At 39.8% G+C, this 14488-nt stretch overlaps 1 protein-coding gene across 2 annotated transcripts in view; it reads right to left on the bottom strand.

Annotated features, from left to right (window-relative positions):
- The window catches only part of DOK5 (docking protein 5), a 168965-nt gene that overhangs the window by 51568 nt on the left and 102909 nt on the right, over positions 1-14488 (bottom strand). For both annotated transcript variants that reach the window (XM_027622492.2, XM_027622493.2), the window contains 3 exons: positions 10005-10119; positions 9800-9919; positions 6815-7004 (listed from right to left, as the gene is read on the bottom strand). In XM_027622492.2, the coding sequence (XP_027478293.1) occupies positions 6815-7004; positions 9800-9919; positions 10005-10119 (425 nt within the window). The remainder of the gene's footprint in view (positions 1-6814; positions 7005-9799; positions 9920-10004; positions 10120-14488) is intronic.

The raw sequence follows: 14488 nt of genomic DNA, 5'->3' as shown, positions 1-14488 counted from the left end.
GCAGAAGGTATAATGGAGCAAATTATACCAAAGAACTTCCCTAATGTGTGGAAGGAAACAGGGATCAAAATCCAGGAGGGAGAGAGAAACCCTCTCAAAATCAATGATAATAGGTCAACACCTTGACATCTAATAGTAAAACTTACGAGTCTCAGAGACAAAGAGAAAATCCTGAAAGCAGCTCGGGAGAAGAGAAATGTAACCTACAATGGTAGAAACATTACATTGGCAACAGACCTATCCACAGAGACCTGGCAGGCCAGAAAGGACTGGCAAAATATCTTCAAAGCACTAAACGAGAAAAATATGCAGCCAAGAATACTATATCCAGCTAGGCTGTCACTGAAAATAGAAGGAGAGATCAAAAGCTTCCAGGACAAACAAAAACTAAAGGAATTTGCAAACAGGAAACCAGCCCTCCAAGAAATCTTGAAAGGGGTCCTCTAAGCAAAGAGAGAGCCTAAAAGCAGCATAGATCAGAAAGGAATACAGACAATATACAGTCACAGTCACCTTACAGGCAATACAATGGCACTAAATTCATACCTTTCAATAGTTACCCTGAATGTAAATGGGCTAAATGCCCCAATCAAAAGACACAGGCAATCAGATTGGATTAAAAAACAACACCCATCAATATGCTGTCTGCAGGAGACTCATTTTAGACCCAAAGACAACCCCAGATTGAAAGTGAGGGGGTGGAAAACCATTTACCATAAATGGACACCAAAAGAAAGCTGCGGTGGCAATTCTTATATCAGACAAATTAGATTTTAAAACAGAGACTGTAATAAGAGATGAAGAAGGACACTATATCCTACTTAAAGGGTCTATCCAACAAGAAGATCTAACAATTGTAAATATCTATGCCCCTAACATGGGAGCAGCCAATTATATAAGGCAATTAATAACAAAAACGAAGAAACACATTGACAACAATACAATAATAGTGGGGGACTTTAACACCCCCCCTGACTGAAATGGACAGATCATCTAAGCAAAAGATCAACAAGGAAATAAAGACTTTATATTAAACACTGGACCAAATGGACTTCACAGATATATTCAGAACATTCCATCCCAAAGCAATGGAATACACATTCTTCTCTAGTGCCCATGGAACATTCTCCAGAATTGATCACATCCTAGGTCACAAATCAAGTCTCAACCGGTACCAAAAGATTGGGATTATTCCCTGCATATTTTCAGACCACAGTGCTTTGAAACTAGAACTCAATCACAAGAGGAAAGTCGGAAAGAACTCAAATACATGGAGGCTAAAGAGCATCCTACTAAAGAATGAATGGGTCAACCAGGAAATTAAAGAAGAATTAAAAAAATTCATGGAAACCAATGAAAATGAAAACACAACTGTTCAAAATCTTTGGGATACAGCAAAGGCAGTCCTGAGAGGAAAGTATATAGCAATACAAGCCTTTCTCAAGAAACAAGAAAGGTCTCAAACACACAACCTAACCCTATACCTAAAGGAGCTGGAGAAAGAACAGAAAATAAAGCCTAAACCCAGCAGGAGAAGAGAAATCATAAAGATCAGAGCAGAAATCAATGAACTAGAAACCAAAAGAACGGTAGAACAGATCAACGAAACTAGGAGCTGGTTCTTTGAAAGAATTAACAAGATTGATAAACCCCTGGCCAGACTGATCAAAAAGAAAAGTGAAATGACCCAAATTCACAAAATCATGAATGAAAGAGGAGAGATCAAAACCAACACCAAAGAAATACAAACAATTATAAGAACATATTATGAGCAACTCTATGCCAGCAAATTAGATAACCTAGAAGAAATGGGTGCATTCCTAGAGATGTATCAACTACCAAAATTGAACCAGGAAGAAATAGAAAACCTGAACAGACCTATAGCCACTAAGGAAATTGAAGTAGTCATCAAAAATCTCCCAACAAACAAAAGCCCAGGGCCAGATGGCTTCCCAGGGGAATTCTATCAGACATTCAAAGAAGAATACCTATTCTCCTGAAACTGTTCCAAAAAAATAGAAATGGAAGGAAAACGTCCAAACTCATTTTATGAGGCCACCATTACCTTGATCCCAAAACCTGAGAAAGACCCCACCCAAAAGGAGAATTACAGTCCAATATCCTTGATGAACATGGATGCAAAAATTCTCACCAAAATCCTAGTCAGTAGGATCCAACAGTACATTAAAAGGATTATTCACCACGACCAAGTGGGATTTATCCCTGGGCTGCAAGATTGGTTCAACATCCGCAAATCAATCAACGTGATACAATACATTAACAAAAGAAAAAACAAGAATCATATGATCCTCTCAATAGATGCAGAAAAAGCATTTGACAAAGGACAGCATCCTTTCTTGATCAAAACTCTTTTCAGAGTTTAGGGATAGAGGATACATACCTCAATATCATAAAAGCTATCTATCAAAAACCTACAGCGAATATCATTCTCAATGGGGAAAAGCTGAGAGCTTTCCCCCTAAGGTCAGGAACATGGCAGAGATGTCCACTATCACCACTGCTATTCAACATAGTATTAGAAGTCCTAGCCACAGCAATCAGACAACAAAAAGAAATCCAAGGCATCCAAATCGGCAAAGAGGAAGTCAAACTCTCACTCTTTGCAGATGATATGATACTGTATGTGGAAAACCCAAAAGATTCCACCCCAAAACTGCTAGAACTCATACAGGAATTCAGTCAAGTAGCAGGGTATAAAATCAATGCACAGAAATCAGTGGCATTCCTATACACCAACAACAAGACAGAAGAGAGACAAATCAAGGAGTCGATCCCATTTACAATTGCACCCAAAACCATAAGATACCTAGGAATAAATTTAACCAAAGAGGCAAAGGATCTGTACTCAGAAAACTCTAAAATACTCATGAAAGAAATTGAAGAAGACACGAAGAAATGGAAAAACATTCCATGCTCATGGATCGGAAGAACAAACATTGTGAAGATGTCAATGCTACCTAGAGCAATCTACACATTCAATGCAATCCCCATCAAAATACCATCCACTTTTTTCAAAGAAATGGAACAAATAATCCTAAAATTTGTATGGAACCAGAAGAGACCCCAAATAGCCAGAGGAAAGTTGAAAAAGAAAAGCAAAGCTGGCGGCATCACAATTCCGGATTTCCAGCTCTATTACAAAGCTGTCATCATCAAGACAGTATGGTACTGGCACAAAAACAGATACATCGATCAATGGAACAGAATCGAGAGCCCAGAAATGGACCCTCAACTCTATGGTCAACTCATCTTTGACAAAGCAGGAAAGAATGTCCAATGGAAAAAAGACAGTCTCTTCAACAAATGGTGTTGGGAAAATTGGACAGCCACAGGCAGAAGAATAAAACTGGACCATTTCCTTACACCACACACAAAAATAGACTCCAAATGGTTGAAAGACCTAAACGTGAGACAGGAGTCCATCAAAATCCTAAAGGAGAACACAGGCAGCAACCTCCTCGACCTCTGCCACAGCAACTTCTTCCTAGAAACATCGCCAAAGGCAAGGGAAGCCAGGGCAAAAATGAACTATTGGGATTGCATCAAGATAAAAAGCTTTTGCACAGCAAAAGAAACAGTCCACAAAACCAAAAGACAACCCGCAGAATGGGAGAAAATATTTGCAAATGACATATCGGATAAAGGGCTAGGATCCAAAATCTATAAAGAACTTACCAAACTCAACACCCAAAGAGCAAATAATCCAATCAAGAAATGGGCAGAAGACATGAACAGACATTTTTCCAAAGAAGACATCCAAATGGCCAACAGACACATGAAAAAGTGCTCAACATCGCTCGGCATCAGGGAAATCCAAATCAAAACCTCCATGAGATACCACCTCACACCCGTCAGAATGGCTAAAATTAACAAGTCAGGAAACGACAGATGTTGGCGGGGATGTGGAGAAAGGGGAACCCTCCTACACTGTTGGTGGGAATGCAAGCTGGTGCAGCCACTCTGGAAAACAGTATGGAGGTTCCTCAAACAGTTGAAAATAGAGCTGCCCTACGACCCAGCAATTGCACTACTGTGTATTTACCCCAAAGATACAAATGTAGGGACCCGAAGGGGTACGTGCACCCTAATGTTTATAGCAGCAATGTCCACAATAGCCAAACTGTGGAAAGAGCCAAGATGTCCATCGACAGATGAATGGATAAAGAAGATGTGGTGTATATACACAATGGAATATTATGCAGCCATCAAAAGGAATGAGATCTTGCCATTTGCAACGACGTGGATGGAACTGGAGGGTGTTATGCTGAGTGAAATAAGTCAATCAGAGAAAGATATGTATCATATGACCTCACTGAAATGAGGAATTCTTAATCTCAGGAAACAAACTGAGGGTTGCTGGAGTGATGGGGTGTGGGAGGGATGGGGTGGCTGGGTGATGGACATTAGGGAGGGTATGTGCTATGGTGAGTGCTGTGAATTTTGCAATACAATACTGTTGAATCACAGATCTGTACCTCTGAAACAAATAATGCCATATATGTTAAGAAAAAAAAAAGAAGATAGCAGGAAGGGAAGAATGAAGGAGGGTAAATCAGAGGGGGGATGAACCAGGAGAGACGATGGACTCTGAAAAACAAACTGAGGGTTCTAGATGGGAGGGGGGTGGGGGTATGGGTTAGCCTGGTGATGGGTATTAAAGAGGGCACGTTCTGCGTGGAGCACTGGGTGTTATGCACAAACAATGAATAATGGAACACTACATCAAAAACTAATGATGTAATGTATGGTGATTAACATAACAATAAAAAAATTTTAAAAAAGAAAAAAAGAACAAAGTCATGGAACAAAATGCATTAGCTACAAAATGATTTTCATTCTCTGATTCAGCACCTCATGGCTTTTGGTCAAAGGAATATTTTTGAAATTTATGTCTCCAATATATCCATAATTTTCTTCCATTTCTTTTACCTGAGCTACTGCAGTATCTCCCCATATGTACATCTGCCACCTCTATTCCATTGTCCATACACACACACACCCCTGCTTAAAAATCTCTATGGTTTCCTATCACACTTAGGAGAAATATCAGTCTTTAAAATAATCTCCTAGATCCTTAGCAGTCTACTAGACTAATATGAATAAATTAAACTTTGCAAGACATGAGTAACATTAAAACCTGAAGATAATGTCAAAAAAAGTTTAGTATTAGTCATGAGATAATAGAAAAGTTTACTAAGGTTTTAGCTTACAGAAATTATGATGGAAAGACATATTCTTCCTACTACTATTCCTATAAATCCAAGGAATAATTAAAAAGTTTTAATGTTTGAATAAGGGCTACCCAAGATAGGCCCCAAATATCCTGAACAATGCAGTGCTCACTTCGGCAGCACATATACTAAAATATCCTGAACAATGCAGAATTCTACTGCCATCGATATGAAACACAAGTGGGAGATGATACGAGGCATATAATTGATAGAAAAGCCTACTTCTATCATAAAACATTTTTCATAGATAGATTTCACTGGTAATGATTAATACATAAATAATTTCTGAGACCCAAACAGGGAAATATACCCACTTTCCCAAACAAATCCTGATCTTTCTACGGAGATGTTCCCACAAGGATAATAAACAAGTAATTCTGACAAAAGAACATTGCTCTGAAGATTACAGTTTTATTTTCTAACATGCAGACCTTTGCTGTCTCTGGGAGATTCACAGACTCATTTATAACATTTCAATTTCCAGGTACTTAAAAATAAAACAGAATGGGAAAAAGAGCTGTTTGGGAAAGAAAAGCTTAAAAACTTTTGAGGATAGTTATAGGAGAATCAAATGGATCATATTTCTGAAAAGCAAAGCTTAAATAATTGGGCTTTGCTTATCACGGAATGAGCACACTAAGTTTAGTAGAGCAATACTGTCATATATTCACACAAATTAGGGTTTTACATGTTTGGAACTCCTGTTTTTATTCTCCTTATATCAAATATTGTATTCCTGTCGGGAAGAACCATCCACTTTTACAAACAAACAAAAGATTTTTCAAAGTCACAAGCTGACTGCTTTCAACTTTAATGTAAATGTCAGGCCATGTTACAGAAGGACTTGTATTTCTTAAAATTTAGTCATTTAAAATTTTAAAATACAAAATTAATCTGCGGCATTTAAAAAAGAAAAAGAGCCCAAATTCTCAGGGAGGAAGGGTGGGTGAGGGGGAGAAAAGTGAGATCCTGATGAGATGACATCTCTTTGTTGCTAATGATCAACCCAAATATTATTGGCACCCTCTTCCCTTTTCAAAATTGACTTTTGAAAGGAAAAAGGGCAAGCCCTAGAAGGGCTTATTGGGTATTGATTGCAATAAGCCAGTTCTAGAATCAACTTCCTAGTGTTAGCGCTATTCATTACACTGTGGATGGAACTCAATCAACAGCACCTTCAGAAATGAATGGCCCCTCATACTGATAATCTACCATAGTAAGCCAGCAAGGAAACATAAACAGAATAATATGGATTTTTTCCAAACCCAAGAAGCTGGTCTGTGTTCAGCATGACCCAGGAAATGGTACATTTTCAGCCTTTTTACCTAATTCAACTTCAGTTTGTGATATGGAATCAAACCGTGCAATGAAAATTCATGTCACATTCATGAAACATTAGAATCCTCCAGGGAAAATAAAGCCATATTGAACAGATGACTCCTTTATAATATGCCTAGCACTGCAGGGTCATACCTCTACATGGTTGCAGAAGCATGCTTCAGGGTGGATCTGATATGCAACTCTGGGGAAAGAAAAAGTAGAAGAACAGTCATGAAACTCACCTCCCTGCCTCAAAAGTGAACCAAGCAGCATCTCGCCCGTACCGCCGCAGGGCACTTAGCGGCCAAGAGATGAGTTTGACTCTGGGATTCTGGACGTCCCAAAGACAGATGTGCTCATATGTAATCTGCAAGGCACATTCGCCATGTACATCTAAGTTAGGGGATGGCATCAAATACACATTGAATCTCTCTGGGAGAAAAACAAAAGGTTAGTCTAAAATCCCGGGAATAAAACATCAAAGACATTGTAGGAACAAAGAGGCATTTCAAAAATAATTCTAGCCCATATTCTAGGTTTAGGTTGAACATTCAGGAAGATAAACCTTTCTCATAAATTCATAGTCCCAGAAAATGATTTTTTAAATGAAGACCATGTTAAGTAACATAATAATGTCACAGTCTGGCTGTCAACATACACTAAACACTATTTACATGAGCAAAGACCATTTTTAGAATTTTTGAATTTGCATAATAAAAAAAATTTGTATGCCAATAAAAGACTAAAGCAATGAAACCATTAAAAACAATTTTTTTCCTGCCAAGTACATATTAATTACACCCACATTTTTGTGTTCACAAAAGATGCAGGTGCAAAATAATTGTCACATGATTTAATGATATTAAAGTTATACTGATCAACTCATAATTTTCATAACTAAATGAATAAAACTACATCCCAAGTTATTTAAATAAAACTCTATGCTAATACCATGCACTTAACTGACCACCAGCTTGGGAAAAATCCAATGGATGTATTTGAATTAGTTTTAACAAGAACTCTCTTTAGCCAATTACAAATATCCATTTCCTTATTTGGATGACTGTTAATATTTAACCAAGATTACTCTCAATAAATGACTTGGCTTATTACTGCAACCAAATTTTCATCCCCACAGACTCCATCATGGTATTTGTTATATTTCTAGAAAATTCATTAATTTAGGAAATTATGAGCCAACACCTCTAAGCAAAACATGAGCAAAAATATTACTACAACAAACACATTTTCACCTATACATCATTATGGTAGATCGCCTATTATCTGACAAAACAGTGTCGCACTGATCTTATCAGTGGTATTCTAAATTAATTGTTTTATAATAAGGAAGTCATTAGAATTCTTGTCGATTTTAGCTGAGTTGAGTAAATGGGAGTGTCATGACTGCATGATTTCATGGATCTATTTTTCAAATTTTCTAAAGTTATTTCAAACTCCCAATAACTAATTATTTGCTGCTTTCTAGCAACTATTATTTTAAAAGTATATTCTAATGGAGTAAAATCTCTCCCAGAGGAGTTCTAGAATAAGTCAGAAAGACTGTCATCATTAAGTAAAAAGCAAGAGAGACCATTACCAATTTATTCACTTAAAAGTTCTTCTATAACTCTACTTCACTCAAGGATAACAACAGTAACAGTGGTAAGAGTGACAGCTTAAGTTACAATTACTTGAAGTCACACAAATTAATATTGTAAAGTGCCTTCAAAGACATAGATGAGCTTTGTAACAATCCTTCCTAGTTATGTACCAGGGACATTCTTAGTCCTATTTGACAGAAGAGGAAACTTAGGCACAGTTGGCCCGGTAAAGGGAACACCTAGGCACAGCCCGTTCTTGGATTCATTTGCAGCACGATTGGGATATTGCTTCATAAATATAAATTTGTGAAAACTAGGTGCTGATATGAGCACTCTAGATTTAAAAAAAATCAAAATCTATCATATTTTCCTCTTTATGTCTGGCTTCATATTCCTCTGTCCATGAGGCACCACAGGTGCATCCTCTCAGCCCGGAGCATCCTGATTCAGTGAACCACACAAGTTAGAGCCCAGGGCTTGGTTGTATGACCTTGGAAAATGGCTTGGCTTCTCTACAGCTCAGCTTCCCAGTCTACAAAGAGACTTTTTTGAATTAGCCAAGCACTTGTAAGTCTCAGTCAATAACATTTCCGTGGAGATGGATTATGGCAGATATGGTGCATCCAAAATAGTCCCAGCGTGTAAAGTGTCACAAAGACAGAGTTCCAAGTGAAAGCAAGGGCATTTTTTATTAACAATTGGAGTGTGCACCCATGGAAGGGGTCAGTACAATTCCACCTCTGCCATGTTCATAATCAAGCCAGGGGACCCGTGGCCTTTTCTGGTGTGTTCCATCCTCACAGATCAAGTCAATGGGCTACAAAAGAGCAGGACTCTGGGATCCAATCCGCCCTGTCACAAGGCTTGGTTATTTGGAAACAAAGAAATAATTCCTCACCTCCAGGCTCATACTGTAAACCAATATTGAGTTTTGCTGAAATGTTCATGGGTATTTTGGTCATTATTACCTAAAATGATTTAGTTCCAGGTTGAGTGTTGAGCTCAAGGTGTTGGCTCAAGTGTTTAGTTAAAAAAAAAAAAAAAAAGCACAGAATTAAGTAGGTTTAAACCTGAGAAAACAGACATGAAGTTTGGATTCTATTAAAAACACTGGAAAGCTTTCAATGAAATACTTCTAGTGAAAAACTTAAGACCCAAAACAAACAAACAAACAAACAAAACCCATTATGTGGTAAAATCAGTATATTATGAATATAGGTCCGGAGTGTATCCAACATAAGCTGTTGGAATTAGAGCAAGAGGTGTAGCTCTTCTGAGCTTCAGTCTCCTCATCTGTAAAAGGAGGGAAGGTACAGTGCCTGCTTCATGGAGCTGCCGGGAAAATTAAATGATCTAATGCATCTGCCACAGAAACTGGCATATCGCAGGTTTCCTCAGATTCCTAGCTGACGGTATTCATACAGATACAGTCATATTTGTGCATTGAAAACACATTAAGAAAAGAAACACATTGAAATAGTAACACAGGATCTGGGTCAACTAAAAGGTTCTTTTTACTTCCTTATATATTTTTTATAACTTCAAAAATGTCACATAATGAAGACGTCTTATGGTGGGACAAAAACAGTGTTCAAGAGAGCAAAGGAGAGAATTTTCTTTACATACCACTCTGTTCTCTCTCAACCCCAGTAGCCAATAAGTCAGGCTCTCCGAGGCTGATGTCATTGATCCGCGTGCCCACACACTCCATCTGGAGTACTTTGCACCATTCATCGGCCTCGAGATCTGTGGAAATGTCCGAAAGATTAACATGCATGCCCAGCGCCTGCTTAAAAGCTAAAAGCAAAAGCCCTCCCTGCCTTGGACGAACCTGATTCACAAGCAAAGGTCTTGGAGGTATCATCATTGAAATAAATCCCTATGGCATGTTTCTTGGTGCTCTTTGGCAACCGAGCTACGTTCTTCACGTTGTTGAGCTCTGTAACCTGAAAAATGAACAATTGCAAATCTGATCACACTCCCTGAATGAACACGCCCAGTCAACACCTCCGCACTAAGGGAAGGCACAGTAAGTGGAAGGCACACCACACATGAACACCACTTGACCGAAAAGTGCATTTTTGAAAGCTACAAATTATTTCCGTGTTATCCTTAATATATAGCAAGGAATGTCAGTGAATTACCTTCCTTTTTATATTTTCTGAAGCATATTAGGTGGCATGAGCTCAAAACTTCACAGAGATATGGTGTTTTTATCTCCCAGAAGATTCTCCCCAATGAATAGTTCTCAGAGCTATATCCCCATCTCCGTGGAAAGCCTTTCAAATACTCTAACCCCTCAGGGTACTCCCAGTGAAGGTAACTTACACCCATCCACCCCGAGAAAGGAAGGGAATGGTGGCCCAATTAATAACTGTGTCATCTCACTCTTCAATAATCAGGAATGGAGTGTCAGAAGTCCCAAAAATGCCCCTCTACTTGGGGTTCAAGTCCTATATTCCAAGACAGACAGTGGCTTTGTCCCATGCTTCCCCACTCTCTCTGGCTTACTCCCAGCTTCTCAATGGTTTACAGGGCCTCTGTTTTAGAGTCTGCATGGTATCACCTTTTTCTTCCCAATAGGGAAAGCTTTCCCATTAGACATGCTCTTTCCTTCCTCTAACCCACAGTCACTTGGTCCCTGTTATAAACTTTCATAATATGAACACTTTATAAACCACTCCCCTCCCGCTAAGGGTATTGGCTTATTGTGTTTCCAAAATGGCTGTCCCTCCTTCAGTTACATCCAGATCCCCTGCTGCATTCAAGGTTTGTGATGACTGGCTGCATGGGAGAAGGCACTGGTGGCCTCAGGGTATTTACAAGATAAATAACGGACATTAACAAATTTAACCTCCCCTTAGTATATCTCTTTTGTGTTATATAAAAGAATATATCTCCCATCAGTCTTTGCCTTTAGCACTATCTCTCATCTTATTCTAGATTTAAGGAATGCCTGGCTCAAGACATAGGGGAGGAGAGAAGTCAATAGCCTCCACACATACCCTAACCTGATTATTTCATTCCCCAACTTCTTAACCTCCATTGGCTCTCTTTATAGTATAAATGCAAATTTCTTGGCATAAAGTATCTTAACAGTTGCTACTGACCAAATGTTTGTGGCTCCCCAAATGTATATGTTGAAATTCTACCCCTCAAGGTGATAGTATTAAGAGATGGGACTTTTGGAGGGTGATAGGTCTTGAGGGTGGAGCCCTACTGAACAGGATTAGTGTCCTTATAAAAGAGACCCCAGAGAGCTACTGCATGCCTTCACCATGTGAGGACACAGCAAGAGGATGCCTCCTATGAACCAGAAAGCAAGTTCTCACCAGACACGAAATCTGCCGGTGCCTTGACCTTGGACTTCCCAGACTCTAGAACTACGAGAATTACATTTCTGTGGTTTAAAAGCTACCCAGTATATGGTATTATTTTATGGCAATCCAAATGGACTAAGACATCAGTGTCCCTGCAAAGCTAGCTAAAGCACTACCTACCTTAGTAGGTAACTTTAGTAGCTCGACACCACCGACTTTATTCTCTAGCTACTCCGAATCCCTCAGAGTTTACCAGATGCAACTGTTGATTTTTTGAAGATTTTATTTATGTATTTATTTATTTTAGAGGGAAGGAGACTGCAAGCAGAGGAAGGGGCAGAGGGAGAGAAAGAATCTCAAGCAGACTCTGCGCTAAGCACAGAGCCTGACATGGGGCTCAATCTCAAGAGCCTGAGATTATGACCTGCGCTGAAATCAAGAGTCAGACGCTTAACTGACTGAGCCATCCAGGCACCCCACAACGGTTTATTTTTTGTCTATGTATTTTTGTGCCAATACCCCAATCCAACTACTTATTGGTCTCTCCACTTCCATGTAACCTCATTAATTCACTGTAAACACAGCATCCAGAAGATATTTTCAAACATAAGTCTGATACCAGCATTTCTGTGTATAAAACAGAACACTGCAGTGACTTCTCATTGCACTTGGGACAAGCAGCCAAGCCCTTAGGGTGACCGTCAAGGCCCTCTATGGTCTTCCCTAAGCTATCTTACCAGCCTCCTCTCTTATACCTTCCACAGGAGTCATAAGTTCCAGCCACACTGGCTTTTGTTCAGGCCCCAGAAGGCACAGAGCCTTCCCTACACTCTCCTTACTTCGCTTACACCCACCTTATGGGTCTTAGTTCAAATCTCAGGTACCTGCAGAGCCCTACTGGACACCCCCCATCCCTCCATCTAATCAGAGTCTCCAGGCTCTATCTTCTAATGACATCTTTGCCCTCACGCCCTCTGATGGCCATATAGGCTATGGTTCAGCGCCTGTCTTACCTCTAGAATGAAAATCCCCTAGGTTTTTGCTCACCACTGTGTCCCCTGAATCTAATACAGAGCCTGCCACATAGTGGGAACTCAATGAATATATGTGGATTGATGAACAAAAGACCAAACACACCCACAAATTTACTTGCACGGGGCCCCTCCAAGGTGAATGCCTCTTTCTCCAGGGAAATTTCACTTTTCCTACAAGGCCCACTTCCTTGGGGATACTTGCCCTGATCTCCATGTGAAGTACTCATTGCCTTCTCTCTGTTCCCATGTATGCTGTAGGAAGCTTTGTTCTATTATCTGTGATTGTAATTAATCCATCCATCTCTCCAGCACCCAGCTAGACGTGAGTCACCTATCAATGACTTATGGACCGAATCAATGACAATCATCTGAAAGCCAACATTTATTGAGCCTGCTCCATATACCACATACTGTGCTTAGACTAGTCTTACATAGTGTGTCTCATTTGATTTTCATAAACACCCTGCAACACAGATATTATTATTAGTTATTTTCCAGCTGAAGGTGCTGTAGATGAGAAAGGTCAACATCATGGGCTCAAGGTCACAGCAAAAAAATGGTAGAACCAAGTTTTGAGTGAGGCAAACTGACCCCAATGCCTGTGCTCTTTACCCAACTGAAATACTAAGATTGACTCTAAGTCCTTTCAGCCCATAGAATCTTCAGCCTGGAAAGTCATCTCCTATTCGAGGACTTCTTTGTTTTCGCTGGTGTAGAGGAGGGGTGGGGGGTGGGTGGAGGGGGGCAGGTGAAGTAGGGCATGAGTGCCCCAGGCTTTATTCTGACCCTCTACTGAGACATTATATAAAAGTAGTCCACCCTAACCTGAAGCACAGCAATGACTTTGAAATATGTCATTTCATTACACATCCATTAAAGGTAAAGAGGAAGGAATGTCACCTGCAAGGGTCAGAAAATGTAGGGTGAAATGCGTGAGTCAGAACACAATTACCCATTTGGGAAATTGGTTTAGAGAATAAGCAACCCAACACCCCTGGCTTGGAGGAGGTGAGTGTTCACAGAGCAGGCAGGATTATGTTTGATGTGTCAAAGGACTAGCAGGTTCAGAAGCAGTTTCTGCCCCCAGTTCAGAACCACATCTCAATGAGCTCATGCTTGCCCACATCCCCACCCCCCAGCACCCACATACACACTCCTTACTTTCAAAAGAATTGCAATCTATGCTAACCCATAATAGAGCCTTCCTCAAAATACATGCTAGAGTGAAAATTATAAGAACATTTGCAGGTATATTTATAAGTCACTTTAAAACCTGTATAAGGCATATTTATTTCCACCATTGCTCCATTTTATAAATGAGAAAACCAAAAGCAGAATATATTTTTTTAATATTCCTTTTTTTTAAAAGATTTTATTTACTTGTCAGAGAGAGAGAGAGAAGAGAGCACAAGGGGGAGCAGCAGACAGAGGGAGAAGCAGACTCCCCGCTGAGCAGGGAGCCCAATGCAGGACTTGATTCCAGGACCCTGGGATCATGACCTGAGCTGAAGGCAGACGCCTAACTGACTGAACCACCCAGGCATCCTTTTAATACTCCTTTTCACAAAGACATTATTTGCCCCTAAAGAATCACTTTTGAAGCATAGATTTTGATAAGGTCTCAGGTTCTTGTGTAATATGTTATTTTAAATGGGGACTAATAAGTGTATCTGATCATCAAAGGTGACTGCATCAGGGGCACCTGAGTGGCTCAGTTGGTTAAGCATCTGCCTTTGGCTCAGGTCATGATCCCAGGGTCCTGGGCTCGAGCCCCGCATTGGGCTCCCTGCTCAGTGGGAAGCCTGCTTCTCCCTCTCCCACTCCCCCTGCTTGTGTTCCCTATCTTTCTGTGTCTCTCTCTGTCAAATTAATTAATTTATTAATTAATTAAATTTTTTAAAAAGTGACTGCATTGGATCCTCAATATGACCTCAAAGAAGATGAGCTTTCAGGAACATGGG

This window comes from Zalophus californianus, chromosome 8 (genome assembly GCF_009762305.2).
Source record: "Zalophus californianus isolate mZalCal1 chromosome 8, mZalCal1.pri.v2, whole genome shotgun sequence".
NCBI lineage: Eukaryota > Metazoa > Chordata > Mammalia > Carnivora > Otariidae > Zalophus > Zalophus californianus.
Note: the sequence above shows the minus strand (reverse complement) of the source record. Positions and strands in the feature narration are given on the sequence as shown.